The sequence below is a fragment of the Ceratosolen solmsi genome, unplaced genomic scaffold (genome assembly GCF_000503995.2).
Source record: "Ceratosolen solmsi marchali unplaced genomic scaffold, CerSol_1.0 scaffold10, whole genome shotgun sequence".
Taxonomy (NCBI): Eukaryota; Metazoa; Arthropoda; class Insecta; order Hymenoptera; family Agaonidae; genus Ceratosolen; species Ceratosolen solmsi.
The window spans coordinates 5,310,965-5,338,218 of record NW_011948412.1 but is presented as its reverse complement, the minus strand read 5'-3'; the positions used below and the strand labels follow the sequence as shown (position 1 = coordinate 5,338,218).

Sequence of the window (27,254 nt, the reverse complement as noted above, 5' to 3'; positions counted from 1 at the left end):
AAAATAATATTTTAAAAATATATTCATATATACATAGTTATCGAAAAAATATTGAATTTTATTCAGATCAGTGAAAATTCTATTCGATATTGTATTTGAAATACGAATCAAAAAAAAAATCTAAAATTATTTATTTTATAAAGATATTTTTAAATGTATTAAAAATGTAATTTATTACTTCTCCTGCAAACTTTTTCATATATATATATATGAGTATTTAATTTTAGTGTATAATAAATAATATTTAAGATTTTGATTAAAAAATATCCAATGAATTATATTAATCTTAAAACTATTGTCCCTTTAATAAACGCAATTGTATAAAAATTAAATTTATACGAATTACAAAGAATAATTTCATATTCATTATGATAAACTAGATTCATAGATTTATATAAAAGAATATCTTATTATAAAATAAAAAATCGCCTTTTTATTATAAAAATATATTATTGAAAATTATATTACTCACACAAACTGATATAAAAATTATTTTAAATAATCATACAAAATTTCACGCGCTCGAAAACATAGGCGCGCGCACACACACACACACACAAACACGTATATTCCTTCGGTTTGCTTGATTTAACATATATATAATGTTATTTGATAATTATATCTGGTAATGTTAGCTTGCAATGCTATTCTCAATGCATTTATTATGATAAATCTAATAATGTTTGACAAAAAACAAAAAAAAAAAAACAAAAAAAAAACACATTATTACAATTTTGTGTATCATATAATAATAAATACTTAACATTAATAAATAATCATATTCCATTATATTTATTTAATTAATTGTGCTATAAACAAAAAATTCTCTTTCTCGATTTACTTTCAAAGTATGCTCAAAGAGTTTCGGCATCTAATGTATAGTTAATACCTAACGCATCGCATATTAAACAAATTTTCTATAATATTTATAAAAATATAATTTACGTAGAATTTTATTCAGAAAATAATTTAAGAAAATAATGTCACATAAGAATGCAATAATATGAAGAATATGATATCGAGGAATCGTTCACTTTGTACATCCAAATATAATCGCATTAATGTTACACCGAAGCACGCCATACAAGTTTGCAATTCAGTTAGTTATATTTTTGCAATAATATATCACTGGTTAATTGTAATTAATGGGCTCGGAGTTGCCAGTCGAATAAAGTTGTAATGTCGTTTTACAAATCCTACGACTCTTAACCGCACAAAATCGTTCATTTGATGAAATGAGAAAAAGCTATGTTAAGGAAAGCTTGACGCGCTGATGCTTAATTTCTTATTCCAATCACGGATTCTTGTATAATTGTCCATGAATAAAAAAGTGAAGAGAAACTGCAAAGTAAGGACATTAATGAGGATCGGATGATTTAGTTGAAGCCGTTGAGGGGTGATAAATGATCGTGAATGACGATTGTCTGGGGAACGGGAAAATATTCGATATTCGGGTAAACGCAGGTGATAGAAGGAGGAAAGACAAGGATCGGTAAAGGAGAGGAGGTAGGGAAGCCCCTTAGATTCGCTCGTGGTGTCGAGGAAAAGCGCGCGTGAAAGGAGAGAAAGGCGCGAATGCGTGCAGGCGGGTGACGTTTTCTCGAAGGCTCGTATCCCTCGCACATCGAGCAGTCGAGTGGGGTGAATTTGTACGAGGCAGGTTGGCGACTAGGGGGTGGCGTCAAGAGGGAGTCTGACGGGGGCGCCGCTCTGGCGAGTCGCGTATACCAGCAGGAGCGGCAGTCGGCCCCGACCGGTCCTCAGGGCTGCCACGGCCCTCCTCTCTTCGCACTCTCTCTCACGCCGTCGCTCGCTCTCCCGCTCTCTATCTCTCTATATCTCTATCTCTATCTCTATCTCTATCTATCTATCTATCTATCTATCTATCTATCTATCTATCTCTCTAACTCTACTCTCTACTCTCTACTCTCTACTCTCTACTCACTCACTACCCCCGCCGCCGCTCCGCCGCCCCGCCGCCCCGCCGCCCCGCCGCCCCGCCGCCATCCCCCTCGCCCCTCTCGAACGCGCTCGCCCTCTTTGTCTTTCTTCGTCCCGAACAGCTCGGCGTCTCGTCATGGTCGCGTGTACGTCCTGTGCGGCGCGTCAGTGGATCGCGAGGCGACGCGAGGCAGCGCCGGAGCCGAATCGTCCTCAGCCCCGTTGTCTGTGAGGATGAGCCGACGAAGACGAGTCTGCGCCAGATGCTGCATTTCAAACAGTGCTAGCAGTGCGTTTGTCGTGAGTGCCTCATGGTGCTTGTTATTCTTAATTTTTTTGGTCGTTTCCTTTGGTCGACGTTTCTTAGCTTCTTTGTGCTTGTTTGATATACCAAGTAAGGCCGAATTGTGCGATGCTAATGCGCGAGAATTATTTCGTGAGATTGTTGTGCGGTGGATTAGGGATTTTAATATTACTTCTATTCTCATTAGGATTCTTAGCGATGCTCAAGAAGAGCGAGTTTTTGCTTGAATAATGTGTAATTGGCTTGGTTATTAATCTTTCAGCCGCATAGAGTTAGGAAGTAGGGATATATAAGTCTGTAAGTTATGTGGATGCTGGAACACAGGTTTCCGATAATATCTCCTGGGATTCCGGTATAAATCTAAAGTTTTTTCCTTTCAAAAATATAGCTTAAAATTTATGATTTTATATAGATTTTCATTCACACCATTTTCAATGCATTTTACTCCTTATATTTATTGACATGAAAATTTTCATTTCTAATTTATCGATAATGTTTTGTTCGTGATGCATATTACGCAACGACTGCGCTACTTTTATGTAATGTTAATTAATTATCATTAACGGCAACTTATCCATGTTCGCCAATGTATGTGCACATTATTTCAGAAATTTTTTAAATAAATTAAATTATTCGTTCAAATGATCAAAGGTAATTTTATGCATGATTGGTACATAAATTTAAGAAAGAATTTTTTTTTACAATATTATAAGCTTCAACTTATACAAACGTATGTACAAATACGTAAATACAAATATTTTTAAATTTTTTAATGCATTGCTGGTACTTTGAGGAAGAACATTGAATAAAGAAATTTAATAATCAAAACGAAAAACATTAGCGAAATAGCTACTGCATTTGTAAATAATATAAATATATAATTTACTTTGACATTAACTTAGGCTACAAAAGAGATATCTAAAAGAATATGTATATATATATATATATATGTATATATATATATATTTGTTAAGTTTCAACATTTAGTATTTTATTTTCTTTATTTATAGATGATTTTGTTAAAAAATTGCAAATTTATAATACAGAATAATGAGACGTTATATAATAGAGCCAGAATATAATAAGAAATAAAGTAATACTAACGAATAATACTATATAGATATGTTTTTCCTATTGAAATACTTAATTACTAAAAATTACGATCATCGATATATGTTGAATAATAAAAAACAAATTGCATCTAATATCTCTCTGTCTGCCTGTCCGTCTGTCTGTTTGCATATACGTGTGTATTTCTCTCTCTGTGTGTGTGCGTGTGCGTGTGCGTGCGTGCGTGTGTGCGTGCGTGTGTGTGTGTGGATAAGTATACACGGAAAATCCATTTAATCTAATCATAGTCGCATTATAAATGCATTTTATTATAAAATTGATTGGCACTTACAAAAAAATTATTTATTAAATAGAAATTTCAATTAAAACAATTATTTGAAAAGAAAACTTTAATCACTCAGTTTAATAGGTCAAGAAAACAAATATATCAAACAAATTAATAATATAGTATCATAAAATAATGAACGTGATATTTTTACAAAATTACTAATTAAAATAGTATACCTTTATTCATTTTAAATTACTAAAATATCATTGCTAGACAAAATAGAATTTCGTAAATGGATTTACGATTATTAAAAATTTTGATTGAAAGAACTTAATGATAAAAAAACAAATATAGACTTACAAATGGATAAGTTAGTAATGGTAATTATAAAAGCAATAATATTATTTTGTTATCAACGATAATCTGCAAATTTTAATATTATAAAAACCTATGTTTATTCATTATGAATGAAGTACAAATGAAGTAGGAAATATAAATAATTAAGTGTTTTATCTATTTGTATATTTTTTTACACTATTTACACTGATTTCTTTTCATTAATATTGAGATGAATACGAAGATGCGTACAAAATTTTGGTCGTATATTTTCATTAGAAGAACAACGCGTTGTAAATTTTGATTAATTTTAATAACTTATGATATATATATATATATATATAACTTTTAACAGGAATCGTTTAAGGAAAACTAACAGATAATTTTAAGATACGTGTGTAATCTTTGACAGATATAGTTTTTAAATGAAATATTAATGTAAAATAAATTAAGTGGTTCATTTGTTGTTTTTTTTGTTTTTTTTTCAATTTTGAAAGTTACAAACATCTTCAAACTGAACGAAAATAAAATATTCTATTTTTTATGATTTATTGATTTTGTGATTACTTTTTAAAAAATATAACTATTCACATGTTTTGGACGTAGTGAAGTATAAATGTTATCAATTCGTAATTAAGTAAAATTACTACGTAATGTATGAAATACATCTTATTTTTTCTGTCACGAGCAATAATAATTAAACAAGCAAATCCGTATAAAACTTATCAAAATTTGTAATTTTTAAAAGTTTAGTATTTACTGGAGTCATGACAAAATTTACATTTTTAAACTTTGAATAAGTTGAAATATCAAGGATTTCAAAATTTAATATAATGAATTTTTAAAAATATTTTACAACTATTAGCATAATTTTACATATATATCATTATTTACATTCATATCGACTAATTTTTCTTTTATTTTCTTATCATATCAGAATTGCATCCATGATATTTTTTATTTAAAGATGGTAAAATATAATTATTACAACAAATAATGTTCCCAATAGCTATTTAACATAATATTATATTGGTACATTTTTTAAATTAGTATTTTATATTGAATAAGAAATTTGCTTTAAAATAAATAAGCAAACAATAAATTTATTGTGTGAGTATATAAAATATAATGAACAGTAGTAAAACTTGAATTTAGGTCAACGTATTGCTATACACATAGATGATAACCTTTGTTTACCATTTTTATATTAAATTCTTTATATTTAATTATAAAAAATTTGTCTTCCCGAATTTATTTATTTCAACAAGACATGAATGTACTGTAGGAATAGAATTATAATTGACATAATAATTCTATATTAATAAATCGCTCGTGTTATAAGATTTATTTGAATAAGATTTAACATTAGAAGCGATTGTTTAAATTTATAAAAATTTTTAAAAATATATTTATATAAAAGTACAGTAAATTTTAAACATAACTTTAATTTTAAACATAGGGCTCGATCTTCCAATAATTATACTTTCTTTTTTAAAATCTCTTCTCAAGACTTGGCAAATTAATTACGAAAATTATCAATATAGCGTTTATTTATTTAACAGGTTACGTTATTGTATGATTCATAGAAATAGTGAGTATGATTACTCACTATATCATTATTTTTTTTACAATCGATCGGTGTAATTATTTTTGCATGAAATTGTTATAAAACCTATTTGAAACAATTTTAAAAGGTGTTCAACTATTGAAATATAAATGTTTGTGTATGTGCATGTGTGTGTGTGTGTTGTTGTTGTTGTTGTTGTTGTTGTTGTTTTTTTTTTTTTTTTTTTTTTTTTTTTTTATATAAATATGTTTAGAAACTATACGTTTGTTACTATCTATGACTTTGCAAACTATAAATTATGAAATTCCATAAATAAGTAAAATAATTGAGAAACAGTTTTTAATGTGGTAGAATTTTTTCCAAGCTAATGAATAATTTCAAAACTATAATACACTTGTAATTACGAATTACGAATTACGAATTATGGAGATTAATGTTTAATCAGTTAAAATTCATAAAATTGTAATATTTCAAAGTAATAATTAACTTTACTTTAGTTATTGATTATATTCAGATAGAATTATAGAAAAGGTGTAAATCAATTAAAACGTACATTGCATAAGCAACAAAATTTAATAAAAATAGCATTTTATAAATTGAAAAATAATTGTAGATATATACACTAACATAAAATGAAATATAACTACTTAGGGCTGAAAGTAAAATTTATACGAAAATACGATAATTTCCAACTATTATTATTATTAAACTATTCTATTATTATTATTAAAAATTACAAATATATATATTCCAATTACAAATATCAATTTATATATACGGATAAATGTACTTATGGTAATACATATGTTTCTAAATTACATTAATATTATTTGTATTTAATTTTTATTTATATATAATATAAATATACTCTCGTATAATATGAAGTGATATATAATAATTTGAAATTTTTAAATATTGACCTTACTTAGTAAACAATGATGTATTGAGTTTGTAGATGTTGTATAGAAAAGATATGAAATATCCGCAATGTAACATTGATTATTATAAATAGAAAAATACACATTCAACATTGGTGCTCTATACGCGTATACATTTAAAATTACAAAAAAATAGAAAACAAACTAATATTATATAATGATAATTATTATTATGAGCTCTTACTTATAATTATATCTTGTATTATAACAATGAACAGTTATAAAATCTTATAATTGATGAAATAAAAATGAAAAATTTTGTTTTATGTGTAAACATTGAAAAATCTTTATTTATGCTTTTATTTGTTTCACGTTTTTGTTTATATCATAAATATGTCATTTTTATTATATTTGCCTAATTGTTTTTATCGTTTGCATAATTTAAACATAATAAAACTTTTATTTAATCGGTATTTGTTAACTTCGTTTCTTCTATTCATACGTTTGTTTCAAATTGATTTTCATACTTTGTCTAGCGATTCAATGCCAAAATTTTGGTATTGACTAACATTTTTTCTATTCGATAGATGTTTTTGTGTACCAGGAGTCCCTACTGAATACTTGACGTTTTTCCTCTACGTAAATTAAATCCTTTACTGAAATTTTTTTTAATAGTAAAATGATTTTACTTTAAATATTACCTTCTTTTTTAGTATTTCTACTATTTTTTTCTCTTTTACTATTTATCCTATTGAACCTAGTTTCTTTTATAATTGGTTGAATAATTTTTTTTAATGATAATCATTATTAATATTATCATTTCTTTACTCTTTTTACAAGTCCACTATGGTGAACAAAATAAACTTACTAAGTGCAACTTTGCTAAACTTTTTTACTTAAATTATTCCTCTTTTAATTGCTAATTTTCTTTTAAATGTTAAAAACTCTTGTCTTTATACACTTTACTTATAATCTCTGTTATAATCAGTTTATTTCATTTGTTTGCTGCAATTTTTTTATAATTTATTTGTCATGTAATTACTATTTTAAATATTTTTATACTTATTATATTCAATTATATTGTCTTATTAGTTTCGATTACATAACTTGATATAAAGATTTTTAAACTTCACACTATCTCTATATCTTCAATGTTAAAAATATTTTACTTAGACTGTTTTTTATTACATTTCTAAATCTGCTATACCCTAATTTATATGTTGTAAGCTTTATTATTTATTATTTTTTTATTTAAATTCTTTTCATTTGTATTATTTTAATTATTCGAATTATTTTTCTTTAAAGTTTAGGGTTTAATTGCATTTTAATAAAAATTTTAAACTTTAATTTATTTTATATTTTTATATTATAATTTGTTTAATTTGTTTAACTTTTTTCATTATAAAGGTTCTTGTTCAAAACATTTAGTAGTTTCAATTATTTTTCTTGCATTTTTCATAGTGCTCACAAAATTTCTTTGAATAATTATTAGCTTTTTTCTTTCTTTAAAATTTATTCAATTAATAATCAGCTTAATTCCTATTTTAATATTTTTCTTACGTTTATTTTGAAATATTTGTAAATTATTGTACTTCAATATTTTACTTTGTTAAAATGTTCATAAAGTTACTTCATATCTTAACTCTCTAATCATGATATTAATTTTTTTTATTAGCAAAATTTTTCATAAATAATTTTTTCTCAATTACTGTAAATGTAGTTATTGTTTTTTAATTTTAATTACTCATTGTTTTCATTTTTCTCAATATTGTTAGCAATACCTTTTATTTTTCCCTGATTATTTGTCTGCTTTATTTCTTTGATGTTTCACTTTTCCCATTTGACTAATTTCTTAACCTATTTTTTTTTTATCCTACTTACGTAGTATATATTATATGTATTTTAAAATGTTAAATTTTCTTTCGTTTCACTTTTAATAATATATTACTAATGGACACCTATATGCATATTTATACCAATATTTAATCAATATTTACATATTTAAATTTTGTATTATTTAATAATTTCATATTCACATTGTTAACAAATTATTAATATTTATATTTTATAGTACATTAATTTATTTATTTATAGAATTGATGAAACATAATAATAATTTTAATTTCTCTTTGTGGAATTTGTGGATATTTTGTTAATGAAAGTTGTAATTGAGAATTTCCCATCCATTATATGTTTTTAACCGAACTCTTATTGTTAGATAAGTTTTATTGACTTTGATTTTAACAGTTATTTTTCTCGTGTTTATTCAATTCACTTTTCTTTGGAAGAATATATCTTAAAAAGATTTTTTCATATTAAAAGAATCATATTCGTTGTAATTTAAAATGTATATGATTAATTGGATGAAGAAGCATGATTTTTATATATTTCTATGATATTACAATGCATTATATAACAAAAAATTATTAAAAATTATTAGAAAACAAATTCCTAAGCAAAATTGTAATTAAGAAAAAACTTCGTTTAACATATAATGCATTAAAACAAATTGATATAGCAATTACAATAGGATGTTAGAACTTCTAATTTACTCAGGTCCACCACAGTAACCTCAACAATTGATGATGAATAACGAGTCTTGTTAAATTGCTGAACTTTTTAAAAAATTTAAACAGAGATAATGACATAGAGTGGAAATTAACATGAAGTTTATTGCGAAGAAATAGAGAAGGGCTGAAATAATATTTAACGAAATCAGTACGACTCATGATCGATAGGTGTATAGCTGATATAATCTATTCGAAAATTCTGAGAGAATTAGAAAGGAGAGGCAAAACAAACGAAATAATCGAGATTTTTAACTGAATATTTCGTTGAAGATATATATAAGCATAATTAACTCTTTTGTGTAATCTTTAACGAATGAAAGTTTTCACGTTGAGTACTCTAAATTTAGGAAAATATCTATTTCCATTTAATTTAAATATAATTATATGATATAAAAAAATCATATATATGAATTATAAATTGTTTAAAAAATGATTATTATATTTTATAATATATATATATATATATATATACATATATATATATATATATATATATATATATATATATATAAAGGTACATTTTTGTTTAATTAAATTATTGCATTTAACGTCAAATTTTTATAATATTCATGAATCAATTTTTTTTCAAAATGATGAAATTTTTTCTTAATATAATTTTATATCAAAAGGACGGATTTTCTGTTAAGCCTTTTAATAATTTCTATTATCCATCATATTAAATGTCTGCATCAAAAATAAAAATTAATTTTTTTAAGCAACTTTATATTTTTAAAAAATTTTAAAACTTTATTATCAATTTTAATATCAAGAAAAATAGATTCAGAAATAATTTCATCATTTTCTCTTATTAATTGAAGTAACAATTAGGGAAAACTTGTTTAATTATTTTTTACGGGCGCGCAATTTAAATAAATGTATTCTAAATACAAATTTAATTAAAAAAGGCACTAGAAGAACTAAAAATAGTAAAATATATCAATAGGCACAATGTTATAATATTCAAATATAATAACGAACAAAGGAAATACAAACATCGGCTTGTTGCTACTTCATGTCAAGAGAATAAACGAAGTTGCTTAATGTGGCCTCTACGTCTCTGTTACAAAATGAAATAATGTACGAAGTTCCTTAATAGGTAGGACAAGTAATTTAGGTATTAAAGATTTCTTTTTTAATAGAAACTTCTGATACAGTTAAATTTAACTTATGAATATTATTAACAGAGGTGAAAACTTTGTAATATATTTCAGAAAGCTTATCAAGTTTTACTTTAATTAAGCTAAAAAGTATTTTTGATAGAATATTTTCATACAATTACAGCATCGAATTCTAATATATTGCATTATTTTTTACTCAATCAATTTTCAAGCATAAATCAATCATAACTTTTTTTTTCTAAATTTTTAAATCAAATTAACTTTCTTTCTATTACTAAAGTCATTTAAATATCATCATATATAATACTTAATATTTAATATTTAATACTCAATATTCTGTAACATATAAGTTACAATTAATTCAACAGTATAACTTTCAATTAAAAGCATTCGATTCTCAATTTTTGGAATTACAAGAAAAAGCCTTTACTTTCATTTGCAAATCTTATCAAGACATAATAATAATAATAATAATAATAATAATAATAATAATAATAATAATAATAATAATAATAATAATAATAATAATAACAAATATTAATAAACTTTTGATTAAATTACATTAATTAGAGCTTAAAAGTCTTATTAGAGAAAAATTTGCGAGTAATATTTTACATAAATTCAAATATAAAATGGATAAAAAAAACTTCTCGCAGAAAGCGCTAATGATTTCATCTATTCTTCCACGTAATATGTCCTATATATTCCTATACTTCGTATTAAAGTTTAACCATAGCTTGGCACATTGTTCGATGAAGTATTCCTTCAACATTGAAATGAAAGAGCATTACTCGAATGTTTTTAAATCTGACTTCTTCTCGAAAACATGAGACTCGACTTAACCACACTAAAATACGTCACTGTTGAATACATTATAATATTATATATTTTGTTGTTCATTTGACTACGATATTCGTAAAAATATATTTGAAAATATTTTTAAATCTTGGAATATGTAGATTTTATAAGGTTTTATAATATTTCTGCATGGTCCCACACAAATGAATTATTTCATAATTTTGAATTCATATTACAATGATAAATATAATACATACACATTAATATACCAATATGCTCTTAAATTATAATCACTTTAAATTATGATCAAATATGTATATTTTATTTATTCAATTTGTCTAAGTAAATTGAATAATATACGCAAAATTTCAAATGCAATAAAATTTGTTTAATATTGAATTGCATTAAACAATAAATAATTTTCTGAAAATATTTAATTTCATAATAACAGATTTTAATAAGAAAAAAATGTTTTAATTTCACAATGTATTCGATATAAAAATGTTTATATTAATTCGAAAGAATATTGAAAATTACTAAATGTGAAAAATAAATTATTTATATAATTTTATATTTTAAAATAAATGTTATTTCATAAGTAACTTCATATTTATTATAAACATTATAATTTATTCAAGTGATTTTTATAACATTTATTTTATTAAACTTAAAATAGTATTATTACTTGTGTACATCATAAGCATAAGTGTATATCATAAAACATTTGACTTATAGTTTCTATATATGTTTTTGTATGTATTTCTATATGTGTTTTTGATACATGTCGCTCAAACAACAAAACAAAAATATGACAGATATTAAATAAAGAAGAAAGAAAATTTTTTAAAAATCAGACCCACTGGTGAATATAGCTGCGAGTTTTACATTTATAAAATAAAAATCAGATTACTACATAGAAGCTTAGGTGAAAAGAAATAAAAAATTTATGTATTGCATAAATGATGAGATAAATTTTTAAAATCTATAATTTATTTATAAATTTTACATACATACATACACATACACATATACACACACATATATATATATATATACATATATATATATATATATATATACATATACACATGCGTGTGTGTGTGTGTGTGTGTGTGTGTGTGTGTGACTTTGTGATCCATTTATAATTAGATTAAAATATTCTACGTAATATTTATATATATTTTTGTGCTTTATGTTTTTATCTGTATAAAATTTTGTAAATTACTGAAATTCGAATAGGTTTTTTTTATAATATTTCTTCAACATTATTTCAAATTCTGGAATTAAATTTTACTTCACATTATAATTATCATACAATTATTGTGTGCTTCCGTTACTTAAAGTTTCATTATATTTATCACAATGTAATGTAAAATATATAAAAATATATAAAAAGTATACTATTTTGAACTTATTATTCAATTACATTCAAAGTTTATATAAGACTAAATTAAAAATATTTTGTTTCTCTATTATTTAAATCAATCGTGTTTTACATAACTTATGAGTTATTAATTATATATACGAGAAAGTTTTAATTCAAAATTTTCCTCAATAATTTTAACCAGTAATTCAAATATTATCCTTTAAATGTTGGTAGAAATCTTTTTATTTTATTAAAATACTTGTAGAAAGTGTAATAAGATAAAATTATCATTAAAAATAATGTAAACTGTCTTTTTGAAAAAAATGAAACTAACATTTATTTGAAAAAATTATGTACAAATAATGGCTTTAATGTTACTCAACTGGAAAGAGATCAGCTTGAACTCAACTAGAGATAAGCTTTAAGTAGTTATGTATGCTATATATATATATGACACAAATAGAACGGAGCACTTACACAGTGATAGACAATGACTCTGTATTTTAAAGCGGCCTACATTCTATACATTTGCTCTATATTTTTCCAAATTGTATTACTTGAATAATTTTCCGGTTAATAAGAATTTAATAATAAGAATTTTATACTTCTGATTGTCTCCCTTATTATGTAGATAAGCAAAATTTTAAATATTTTTATGATGTTAATGACACTGCTTTTCAAAATTATTAATAAAGCTACATAAATGATTTAATACGATATAAAAGTATTCTTATAAAATTAATATTTATTAGTTTCTACAAAAAAGAAAAAGAATAGTATTCATCAAATAATATACTTTATGCATATATTCTTATAATTAGTGATAATTCCGATTAAATTAAAATAATATCTATAGAATAATTATTAATGCATATGTATTTCAATAAGATATCATGATTATGTCTGTTAATAAATGTATAACTACAATTATTAATTATCAATATACTTATATAAACGTATGTGTATATTGCATTTACGGCCACTGGTATTGTGAAACTTCACTCTTTGATGAAATTTTTATTCTATTATAAATTACCAAAATACTTCTCGATTAAATCAAATTGAAAATATACAAATAGCAAATGATATCAACATAAAATTAGTTATTAAGTAAGTGAGTTCTAAATTCAAAGAAAAGATCTATAATTACAAGAGGAACTTATTTGTATGCTTTCCATGCGAGCATCTTGAAAGCAAAATATTATAGTTAAATTTCATACAAATCTAAAACTAAGCATAAACTTTTCATGTTCTAAAACTTTTTTTATTTTCTATTATCATAAATTATTTGTAAAATGAGTTTCAGATATTATACTTACGTAAATAATTGTTCTTTAAATAAAAGTAGAAATTTTACTATAATTAATATTTGTGAAAATGAAATATACCGATTTTTAACATGAAATTATGTAAAATATTAATTCTTTTATACATATGAAATTATAGTATTATGTATACAAATTCATTTTCCTACTATTAGGATTCATTAGTCTTTTAGACTTGATGAATTAATTTTTATCTCATTGCTGAATAAATAAAATAAAAATTGTCTTTTCATTCTCATAAATTGTATGAGTTAATTTTGAATATAAAAGAATAATAAATGTGTAATGCGGATAAATGTTTTTATTGTATACATGTAATACTGACATTAAAGTTCGAATTCAACTTGAACTGCTTTATCTTCGCATACATATAGAAATATCGACGCCATCCTTTCAACGTATGAACAACCATGCGGTCACTCAGCCATGTATATCTATATAAAAGACATAGGTTTAATCTTCTGTCTATAGAATTGCTGAATGTATCCAAAACTAAAAATTAACGTATATATATATATATATATATATATATATATATATATATATATATATATATACATATATATATATATATATATATATATATATACATATGTGATTAGAGATTAACATTATGGTAATTGAATTATTCATTATATCTTTACATTATAAATGACTGTACGATATTATAAAACAGCCTTTAAAATGCCATTTATTGTTAAAAGTCTGGCTGTTGTTATTATTATTATTATTATTATTATTATTATTATTATTATTATTATTAGAGAGGAGTTACATATAATAAATATACTGTTTCACAATAATTTAACTACCACAATTATGCTTTATACATTATTTGTACGAAATATACAATTTCAGTTAATAGAACAACTCCAGCTTATAAAAAAAATTATTTTTTTTTTAACTTTTAATCCTATTGCTTGTACTTTGACTTCTAATACTATTAAAAATAATTAATATTTAAATAAATTTTTAATAAAGAAAAATATATCTAAATTATCTGTATAATTATGAACGAAATTATTCAAATATTTAATTAGAATTGCATTTAATAAAAAATCATGTGTAGAATAAAATTGATACAAACAAATATACAAAATTTATACGATAGAATATTGTAATTCAAGTACTCATTATATTTTAAATAAATCATTATAATAAATTGTATAATATATTCCAAAACTTAATTTAAGCGTAGGATCTGAGAATCTGCTCCGTTTTAACTGTTTGGAAAAACTAAAACTTCCTTTTCTTTATGAAAAGTGCATTCTTTGAAGTTTTTAAAACACATATTCTTTGTAGTATTGTCTTTCTTTCCAGGCGTTTAAGATATACGAAATAAACAGTATCAGCACGATCCTTCTTGAAATTCCCTTAAAAAATATTCTCTTATATATTTTCTAATAAGCGTTTCACAATATTTAAAAACAATTGTAGAATCGTATTTATTTTCAAATATTAAAAGAAAATAAATTATGGCACTAAATCGTACGTATAAGTAAATATTTTATCTTTTATTTTTATCTGGTCGTTTATAAATAATCGTTTCAATTTATTTATTTTTATACATGCATGGATATAAGTAAACATATATTAAAAAAACTAAATGTACTTTACCAATATATTTTTTTTTCTTTTCAATTCATAAACAATTGAATATCCAAATTTCATTTATAATAAATGAAATAATTAAATAAATCACGAAACATTTATTTACTGAGTCTTCAAAGTTCATTAGAAAAACTGTTTAATAATTAAAAAGTAGCTAATTTTTTTTTTTTTAATAAATTATAAAGCGAAAAAGTGCATATAAAATTTTCAATAATATAATTGAATTTTCACTATGATAAGCCGATACTTTAATATAATAATTAAAAGAAGATAATCTTATCTAGCAAATAAGTGTTATTTTGTTAAGAAATTTAAACAAATAACTACACAAGTATTATTTTATGGATATAAAACTAATAAATAATCTTGAATTGAAAATTTTGTTTTTAACGCAACATATTAAATGATTTTATAATCTCTAAAACTTTCCCATACAGCATTCATATTCTAAAATACTTTATTTATTCTTATAAAAGTATGAAACATATATATATATATATATATATATATATATATATATATATATATATATATATAATTGGATCTTAATTAATAAAGAGGAATTGTTCTTTAGATTGAAAAGAGAAGGGCTGCAAGTGTTATTGCAGCGCAAAGAAGCCGTGAAGCAGTTGGTGAAATGAATCGCAACAGTGTCTGACAAACAGATTTTCAATCACTAATTAAATACAATGATGAACCGCGAGAATGAGGAAGTAAGTAAATATCTTTCTTAGCTAAGAATAAAACTTAAAATTGGTCTTTATTATCATGTTCGTTAGATTAGAAATTTATTTTCATAGATTTTTCTTATAAAAAAGAAAGAGTTTTTACAAAGAAACTGTTGTTTCTTAATAAATGTGTATATGTCCATTAGCAACAGTTTTAGGTTTTAATTTTTTAATATTAAAATTACAAAAGTTCGATATTATGCATTAGATATACATTAATATTATATTTGGTTGGTAGTCGTTAGCAATCATTATTATACAATTCTTGCACTGCATCAGTTACATATTTATAGTTCAAACTATAAACGGTTTTTAATAATTGTATTTTTATACGTACTTGAAAAGATTTTATTGCAAATGAAGTCGTATGTAGTATATATTGATAATAAAAGATAAGGGCGTTCATTCAGGGTATAATATTTTATGTCGTCAATTAATTCTTTGCAATATGCAAGTCAATATTTTATCATATTTTTAAATATTAAAAAGAAATGTTCGTTAATATGTTACTCATGAAATATGATAAAATGCAAGCTTATAACGTAAATGAAATATTTTCAATGCTGAATAATTGAATGATAAAAAGGTAAAATATATTAAAAATTTATTCTTGCATTAAAGATAATTATTTAAATTTAGTAAAATTTTGTAAAATTTAGTAAAATTTAGTAAAATTTTTATATGTGTGGCTTTTGAGGTTATAGAACACATGATTTTTCAGAATATAATAGATTTCTGAAATAAATAAATATTTAATTTTTTATATATTTTTTAAAAAAGTAAATCCTATTAGCATTTAAATTTTATAATTATGAAAGAAAAAAAATAAATTACAACCTCAATCGAAAATACATTGCATTCTATATTTTATAATGCATAAATTAATATAAAGCTTACATTTAATCAAATCTCCATGAGTATAATTAATAAATAATTCTAAATATCATTTTACACACAAATATTGTATATAATATATCGATTATAGTATCGATTCATAGTAGCATCAACTTTTTTAAAAATAAAATAAGGTGACTTTATTTTATTTGTTTCCTTAGGTATTAAGTTATTGGTAAAAGTCTAAGTTTAAATTACTTTAAAAGTAAATAAATAAATGACTAAAATTATAATCTTAATGCTGGTACTACTTTACAACATTATTATCGTTACAAATAATTACATGCAAATCATGTAAATTTACACATTTTCTTATAGCAATATCATAAATAATAATTTAATAATTTACTTACTTCAAATGCATGCTTCATTATAATTTCGTATTCATCTGTTGTAATTATAAAAGATTGAGTAGCTTCGTTCGAAAGTTGCAAATACCGTAGCAGTATTAGTTTCACAATTTTAAGATAAAATCAAAACTAATCTGAAAAATGCTTACGCATAAAATAGCATGAAATATATAATATTTCTGCAGCAAAAACCAATAGCCCAGACTCTTTGCGGTGCTATTCAAAAAGAAGCCAATTGCAAATGTCTGGTCCTTTCTGTATTAATCTACGGATGCCTTGCCGCTGTCACTTGGTGCAGATGTGCTAACGTAACTAAGGTAGGTATATACTGCCACTTATTCCATATCTCTCTCACTCTCACTCTCTCTCTCTCTCTCTCTCTCTCTCTCTCTCTCTCTCTGACTCTACCTCTTGCCATTTCTATTTCTCATTCTATTGAAATGCTTAACTACCGTGTTTATTCAAACATCGCCGCCCTCGATGCAATTGTAATCTACACGGTTTCAATTAAACTCGTTAGAATAAAATTACCCGGACAACCAGTAATGGTACATGACGTAATAAAATAAGATTTGAAAAATATTTATTAACTGTGTTGATTAAGAAAGATGTAATTAAAAAATAAAAACATGCAAGAAAATTCTTAAAGAATATTTTTGTATATTCCCACTAAATCCATACAGTTAAATAATTGCAAATTAATGCTTACTGTTTGTCTATTTCATTTATAATATGTTAAGGTTAATTCTAATAAAATTATAATATTGTCATAATTTATTAGACTTTCTATTGTCCATTGTATTCGTTGGAAGAACGAACGTATAAATTGTCGAAAAATAGGTTAATAAGTATTTACTGTTGAAAACAATAAATTATTATACTTTATAAAGAATTTTTATCCTGCAGATTAATAATAATTATAATTTTTGGTGCATTTTATTCGAGGGCATATTTAATTATACTTTTTTGCTTATAGAATTTTATTATTATTATATTATTCAATTGTATTTTAATAAACTGATCTGTACTTATACTCAAATAACTCAATCGCAACGATGTTTCGCGCAAAACCGTGTCGAAACAGTCGTTCCACCCAATGCCATCTATTTTTAAATTATAATCTGCCCAGATGTAACTCGTAAATTATTAAGAAAATGATCCGTTCGTTTCACACCACTATATTCTAAATATTTATAAAAAGTTGTATCATGGTGAATTTTTTTAATTGATTTTTTAATTATCTAAACTTACATAGAGGAGTTTATTAAGAATATGAATAGTAATCAATTGTATACAAGGGATACTCGATACTCGATACTCGCGTATTATTTTTACTGCCTCTTAGAGTTTTCGTGAATTTTCTCGTCACTTATCCTCCAGCAAAACATATTATTTTAATTTCGAGAAGCCTCGATATTACCTCTCCCCCCCCCTCCCCGCCCCTCCCCACCCCTCCCCCTACCGCAGTACAAATACGCAACATCATAACCTTTTTATCAAATGTATTTTCTGCACTTTCATAAACAAATTTGTATTATCATTTACAGTGCTGTAAATAAATACTCGATGTAACTGTTTGGTTTATATTTTACATTTATTCAACAATTCAACCCAATCATTTTCAACAATCACTTACAAAGTGCGATTCATTTTTAGAAACTACGATTTGTTAATGATAAACACTGCCTACTTTTTACTTATTTTAATGTTTATTCTCTTGTTAAACTCGCCTTTACAAATTCTTCATATTAATTGTTAGGGCAATAGAGAGTTTTTTCCATACATAACTTACTGTTTTTATTGTTGAACAACTCGTGAATTATTAAATAAAAATTCAGATGGTAAAAACTTTGTGATATTATGCATAAAATATATAGACATAAATTATATGTATAAAAGTTAAATTTTTATTGCAATACTAAAAAATATAAGTTACACATAAAAAGAAAAATATTATTCTTAAATATTTTTATGCTAACTAATAATTTATTAAATATTCATTATTACTTAAAATAAAAATTCCGCTTTTATATTGTAATAATAATATTAAAGCTATTGAAAGTCTCATTTCAAAACGAGGTATTTACAGAATAATAATATAGAATTACCAAATAATAGCTTAGATAGATTATAAATAATGAAATACAATACCATATTAATATTTATAAAGCAGTTAAAAATGCAAATGAAAAAACTATATTAAGTTATTTTAATTTTTTTTTTTTTTTTTATTACTAATGTTGGATTCGATTCAAATATATGAATAAAATATAGTAAATAATATTAAATTGTATATAAGAAAAAATATTTACTTGGGAACTTATATATCATCAAAATTTTTATAATTTCAGATTGTTATTAACTTTTCCAAATTTCCAATTAAGAGCACAAAACATGTCTCACCATGTGACGATGGTTATATTTACATTCCTGTAAGTACAAATAAAAATCTATTAATGTTATAAATTTGTTTAATTCATTTTGAACTGATACATTTACAAAATTTTATCGTCTATAAAATTGGAATACTAATTTGTTCACATAAATCATATTAAATGTGTTTTGATCCAAAAACATGATCACTGACTTCATGACATTTATAAAATAATATCTTTTTTTTTTATTCGAAATAATATCGTTAAAAATATATATACTAATCACAAGTTATTTTCTCTAAAATAGTGGATTTTCATATTTTATATATTTTTCAACAATTACGAATGTATTGTATGAATATATTATTATAGAATAATAATATTATTATTTATAATAGTCTGAAAATTAGTTAATCATTCACAATTATTGTGCTTTAATCGAACTTCAAACCTTTGATAATTACATAATTTAAACGTCTTTGTATAGGGTCGAAATAAAATATGAAAACTTATTTGCATAGAAAATGACAAGTGATGCATATGATAAATGTAAAAAATCTAATATCTTTTATAGTCTTCAAAATCATAAAGTAATTTTTATAATACAAATAATCTTGCAATCGATGTGGTGTGGAAGGTGTCCGAATTAAAAACTAATCCTGTCGATTTCTGAATAACTCGATTCAGAAAGAGCATGTCATATATAAAGAAACTAAAGCTGATACATATTTACTTTCTAATGAAGAGATAAGAAATTCAATCGTTCATATTGAAATGATTTTTTTATACTACATATACAATGAAACGAGAATGAAAATTATAACAAAGCAACAAAATGACAAATAAATTCAGAAAATTCATAAATCTGAAATTTTATATTCTATAATTTCTATAATCTATTTCTTATATCTATTTTTTTTTAATCAATATGTTGATAGTAAATCGGCATGTCACCTTACACTTTCATGTCTTAACTTCCTTTAGGCTTAAAATGAATATTATAAATTTGTTTCACTAAAATAAAAGTAAGCTTTACTCGAATAAATTAACATTTTTATTGTACGCAGAATTATTTAATTTTCTTTTGTAAAATTTCATACAACCTTATTATAGACTGTATTTAGTTTATATAATTATAAATATCTATCTATTCGTTAGCTTAAAATAATTTCACAACTTACTATTTACATAGTGATCGACCGCATTAATATTACCTTTTACAGGCATAATAATATTTATAATTACAATAGTAATCTTTTTAGTATGTATTTAAAATTGTCAATTACATTGTATAATTACTTTATATAAGTGCAATTAATTACTTTATTTAATTACAAAACGTATTATAAATAATATCGATAAGTTCTAATAAATATGTTGAATTATACATTTATATATGTGATTACGTATTTTTGAATATTTGCTCGAAATACAGAAGAAAACGAATCGAATTTCCCACAGGTAACCATCATAAAGGAGGTAGGTAGTATAAACTTCTTAAATTAAATTGGTTTATCTAAAATAGAAAGTCTTAAAAAATTGTATCAACATATTAAATACTTTAATCTTTAATTAAAAGTGAATTAAAGATTTTAGCGAGAACAAAACAGGATTTAAAGCTAAGGTTTTAAATTTCAGTTCGGAAAAGAACGAACGTCTTTCGTAATTAAATGAAAAATAATGATAATACACGTAAGAAATAAACTTTTTTTAGTTAGTTAAATCCTTGAACGTATAAAAGGTCTATAAAATTAACAATTAATTTAATGATACGAGAAGCTTGCGAATACTGATTGAAATTTCAATACGTTGAAAATACAATTTTGCCTCAAATATTACCTTCTAAATGCAAGTTGTATAATTTTTTAAATTTTCGACCGGATTATCCCGAAAGTTTTATAAAAGGTATATAGAAAAATGAAGGAAGCGCTGAAATGATAAACGAATATAATAAACTTTCATAAAATTAATTGCACCTAGCAGGCAAAATTATTTAATACCGAGAAAACGAATAGAAAACGCATAACATTATTAAAAAAAGGTAATAAAATAGCGGTAGCCTGTATAGTCGTCCATGAACGCAATTCAGGAAATAGCATTTATATCGTTCTTGCCCATCTCTGTGCATTGCATTGAAATACCCCATATAAGCCCAGCTATATTCTAAAGAAACCGCTAAAAGAAAAAAAAAAAAAAAAGAAAAAGAAAAAAAAAATCCATCCGTCATGCATGCACCTCACACTCCCGCCTACCCGTACGCATAGAGGGATAAAAAGAAAGAAAAGAAGAGAAAAAAAAAAAAAACGAACGTGACTATATCACGAGAGAAATACTCACGCAGGTGGCGTTCATGGGGATGCTTTACCTCGTCTATCTCGTGGAGTGCTACCATTCCCCGATTAGAATCGACCTGCTGCACGCTGAGGGTCAGGGCGGGGCGCTCGCGAAGCTAACGCAACTGCGGTTGGCCCAGCCGACCATCTGGTGGAAGGCCATCTCCTACCACTACGTGCGCAGAAAGCGCCAGATCATGCGTTACAGGAACGGCGACAACTTTACTACCACACAGGTAGGTAAACTGACGGAGCTGCCTCCCTCTCGATATTAGCTCGATCATTATCGTTTAGCTGCGGTTTATGGAACTCCATGGGGCCGTTCTAATTGTATTAGCTACTGATTCGCCTTTGTTTCGCCGATGCAACATCACTGGGATTACCTCAGATTGTAATTAAGGAGTTTGTTGAGATAATTTTTTAAACAACTAGGTGATGAGCGAGTTGATTATTTTTGTACACTGATCTTGATGAACGAGCGAGTGTTAATTACTTTTTGAAAAATTCGATCGAAGGAGGGGAAGTTAGTCGGTCCAGTGAACCATCGTTCTCAATTTTTAATGTGTCTGTAAAAAAAAAAAAAAATGTTCAACCAAATATATTCAGAAAGAATATAATACAACTCATTTGAATGTTTCGCATATTTTCAAAGTATATTAGAATTTCAATATTATTGTTACAAGGTTAAATAATGTATAAATGTATAATTTTCTTATATTTGATGCGCTCGAATGCTTTCCTCCTATTAAATTCTATGTAAAGTAAAACCATCTATACGCGTATACATAAACTGAACTTGTATTTATTTTCCATAATAGTTCAATTAAACTGTTACCACATTATCAATATTAAAAGCTTTTTAATGTACATATTTAGATATTTAGATATGTGTACATTGTACATTATTACGAAACGGACGGTTATATATTTAACTGAACGCATTTATTAAGCTATGATCGATATAAATGAAATCAATTTACAAGAATAACAATGAATTATAATATCTCATTTCATTTATTATATATAATATATATTTTATGCTTTATTATTATTACTCATACATAAGTCGTTGCACTCAAATTCTTATGAAACAGGAAGAAAATTAATTTAAATAAATTTATAGCAATAAAGGCAAAAATTATAAAAAAAAAAATAAATAAATCGAACAAATGAATAATATTTTCAAAATAATTTAAACATACGAATATTAAAATAAATTAAAAATTCATATTTTATAATTAAATAAAATGGATAGACTCGATACAAAAGGTATTTTTTCATGGATAGAATGAAAAAAAAAAAAAACATTTATTTATAACCATAAGAATAATTGTTAGAAATTATTAGAAATTATTGATAAATTTGTCATTATCAGCATTAGGATAATATTAATGCCATTACAGAAATATTTACTTGTCTAGAATCTAGGTGACCTAATTTTATAAATAAATACTTTAAAAAAACCAAAAAGAAGTTTTTAAATTTACATACGATTACTGTAATTTTTAAATTCAAATATGATTTTATTATTATATAAGAAATATTTTTTACTTAAATAAAATAAAATAAAATAATAATACTGTAGTACTTAATAAATTTAAATTATTGTCTACAATTATTGATTAAGGCTTATCCTTCTTTGTTATTGTACTAATTTCATTATTATACAAAATTAATACCTTAAATATATAAATTTTAAAGGGCGCTCAATAATTTATAATATCTTTTAAAATCGTTTTTGCGTAATCTCAGAAAGATTAAATGCGGAAAAAAAAACATGATGGACTCATGAAGCGCTACAGAAACTTGCAGTAACTTGCAGTAAAAAATCTTCACCAAACGATAAAAATTTAAAGTATCTTTTAAATTGCTTTTTCTAATATGACATTACTCCACTAAATTTATTGTACTGATATGATAATTGAAAATTTATTCGCCATTACGAGGAGTAAAAAATTTATCGAAAAACTTTATATCCAATCCAAAAATATGAAAATGATTAATAATAAAATTTGTAATTTTAATAAAGTACAACTACATAATATGAATAATTGATATGAATAATATGAATTGATCTTAATTAACGATGAATGTAAACATTCCATTAATTCATTTTCATTTTAACAATATTTAGATTAGAAAAATTTGAATTTTTTCCCTTACGAAGAATGTCTGAATTTAAGAATTTTTTCCACTATAAATCTACTTTATTAATTTTTACGTAGAAACAGTGATTGAAGCTAAAGATCTAAAAATAAAACCATAAGAATCTTTTGTTAATATTTTTATCTTTACAAAATAATGTTTAAATAAAGTTAATAAAAAACAGAATAAAAGTAATTATCGTTTTGTCTTGAATTATCTTTTTAAATACATAGCTATAGCACAATTTGGAAAAATTAAATTTTTTAAAATTATCTATAAAATTTATTTTCTAAGAGATTTTGAACTTTGAAATTCCATGAATAAAAAAGTTACTTTATAAGCTTCTCAAATAAAACTCAAACTTATAGATTTTCAGAGATTGTGTTCGTCATTCTTGAGCTCACGTACACCTCAAGATTAATCAATTAATGTCATTTTATGCATTGTAGACTTGCATTGTTTAATATAAAATAATCAAATATACGTTTTAGTATGAAGATTTCATTTATAAAATATATGTTTTAATTGAAGTTCAAATGCAATCAATTTAAAATATCTTTCATACGTGTCTAATCATATACACGTATGATTGCATATGGACTTATGCATTGTTATTAATTATATATTTCGTTAGTTTATCTGAATATTTATTATATTTTCAAATATTCAAAGTAGTAAAAGTTTTTACTACATATTACACTTTGTGTTTCATTATATTTAAAAAATTTTATTTAAGAAATTATAGTTTTTAATATTTTCACACTTTTCTTTATGAAGCTAGAAATCACTGACTAACTGATCCCTAGAGATATAAAAAAAAATCCATGGTATAATTTAAATTATAATTTTTAATTTAAGAAATAAACAAAAATCCTCTAAATATAAAAACAATTGTTATTTAAAACTAATAATTAAAATATCAAGTATATAATTTATCATAGATAAAATTAAAAGTATTTTTCAGTTTCTTAATTATGCAACGGCAGTTTAATTATCAATTGAAAGTCATGAAAAAATTTTTTTAACGTAATATTCTTCCATGAGAAAAGCTAAAGTCGAGCGTCAAATATTTTTCATATTATTAGTAATTTTTTAATCGCTTAATCTACAAGGTAAATTGATTTTCAATACTGAAATTCTTTTACATTAGTTAATTTCTCTTGACACGTTTGATAATTAACAAATTCATAAATTTTTTATGATTTTTGAATTTCAGCCTAATTTATTTAATTCTTAGTGTCATTCGAGAACTTTGTATATTTAAACGTACTAGACAAGTATTCTGATAAGTCATTTGTGGCTCGTTACATCGATGCTACATCGAGCTAATTTCGATATTCTGAAGAAAAATTTACATTCAAAATTATAAGGTCATTCAATACAACTAACCTACTAATTATAATAATGATAATAATAATATATTGAACAGTATATTATCCAAATATTACGTACATTGATTAAATGCCTATTACTATTACTTTTAGACTATTTATTAGAGTAGCAAATTATCATTAGGTGAACAAACATAACTTTCATTATATACTTCAGTAAAATTTCTATGTATTAACCATATGAATATAATCGATTGTTTATATATTTGTAAAAACAATTTGTAAATTAAGTTGGAGAAATGTGGAATTGTTTATAAATTAAAAAAAAAATTCGAATATTTGCCGTCATGTAATCTCATTTGGTTCATTGAAAAAATCAATATATCGATGTAGAAAATTATCTAGAATATAGAAGTAGAAAGCCAATCGACAAAATAGTCAGCAAATGTGACTTTATTGTGTATTTGCATTTGCCGACATAGAGAATATAATCAAATTCTTATGATAATATCAGTGCACTTTGTTGCCATAAGTACCTAAATGTAAAATCCTTTCACTCAATTTCAGCTTTTACTGGAGGAAAAGACATAATATTTTCAATAAATTCTTGTTAAGCAATATAAAGATATTGTTAACATTAATTTGTTCATATCCAGTACGCTTGTAGGTCATAGAAGAATATGACTAGGAAATTATACATTTTTTTTCTTTTATCTTTCAAGTATTAAATACGAAGTTATTTGATTTATAATAAAATCAATTATTTATATAGACTTTGAAATACATTTATTAAATGCAACAATCGTAGATTTCAAAAAATTTTCGTGTCCTTTATCTTTTTGTTACTTATCTCTTACATAAATCTTGAAAATTCTTCGTCGTTATTTAATGCTACAAATTATAATTGAAAAAATTTATGAAAAATATATTATAAAATAAGCATAAGAATATATATATATATATATATATATATAGTTAAAGGATATTTTAAGCCTTTAAGGAAGGATTTTTATAAGATTTTAACACGAAATTTAACAGTTTCAATAAGCTTGAATTTATCGAAGCCAGAAATAGAAATATTCATTTATCTTTTATAGCGTGAAATAAAACTGTTAAAAAAAAAAAAAAAATAATTCAACTTCATTATAACTTACTCTTTGGAATAACGATAAATATAGCTTTTACTAAATATTTATTGATGTAGACGATACATATTTGAAATAAAGAAGTTCTTGATATTAAGCGACGACATTGTTTATCGATAAAAACCGACGAGATGAAATGCTTGAAAGCCTTATAAAATCTCATCTTCTCAATTTCAAACTTTTCAAATCAAGCAGCTATTTAAAGTGAAACGCGTCTGATTCGATATTATAAAAAATATTTAAAGTGCCGACGAAAGTATTGAACTATGCTCAACTTCACTGGCATTAATAAATAAATTTATAGCGACGAAAATTCGTTATCGACCTTAAAAAAAATTATCGCACCAAATATCATTCCCATCACCTACTCTGCTCGGATGTTCCGCTAAATGAAAAATGAATAAAATAGTTAAAGGGGGCAGATGTCTCGTCATATAGATTTGGAGAGACGTAAGGAACGGGCAGCTATAAGCCAGAGGATAAGTAACCGATATTGGAGTCGCGCAATTCATAAAATTTCCTCTTAATAAGCAGACGTGCACGCGGCAGCCTCGCACACTCCTCCGCAAACCGTCGCTTCGGCTCGCCGAGGCTCATGGGGCATCGATCACGTGGTGCTGCCGCGAGGGGGTGAGTCTACGAAACTCCCCTCGTGCCCCTCGGCTGCATGCGCGCGGCGTCTCGCCATCCACTATTAATTATTTACACGCGGATTAACGCGAGAAACTTGGATACGCTCGCGCGAGCGCACACGTATTTTTACTCTCTCTCTCTCTCTCTCTCTCTCTCTCTCTCTCTCT

General features: G+C 24.5%; 1 protein-coding gene across 1 annotated transcript in view; it reads left to right on the top strand.

Annotated features, from left to right (window-relative positions):
• The first annotated feature begins 2,090 nt into the window (after window positions 1-2,090).
• LOC105368147 (uncharacterized) overlaps window positions 2,091-27,254 on the top strand; it is a 41,289-nt gene continuing 16,125 nt past the window's right edge. The window contains exons 1-5 of the mRNA XM_011507086.1: window positions 2,091-2,241; window positions 15,728-15,866; window positions 17,311-17,442; window positions 19,477-19,557; window positions 21,842-22,069. Coding sequence (XP_011505388.1) covers window positions 15,843-15,866; window positions 17,311-17,442; window positions 19,477-19,557; window positions 21,842-22,069 — 465 coding nt within the window. The 5' untranslated portion in view covers window positions 2,091-2,241; window positions 15,728-15,842. The remainder of the gene's footprint in view (window positions 2,242-15,727; window positions 15,867-17,310; window positions 17,443-19,476; window positions 19,558-21,841; window positions 22,070-27,254) is intronic.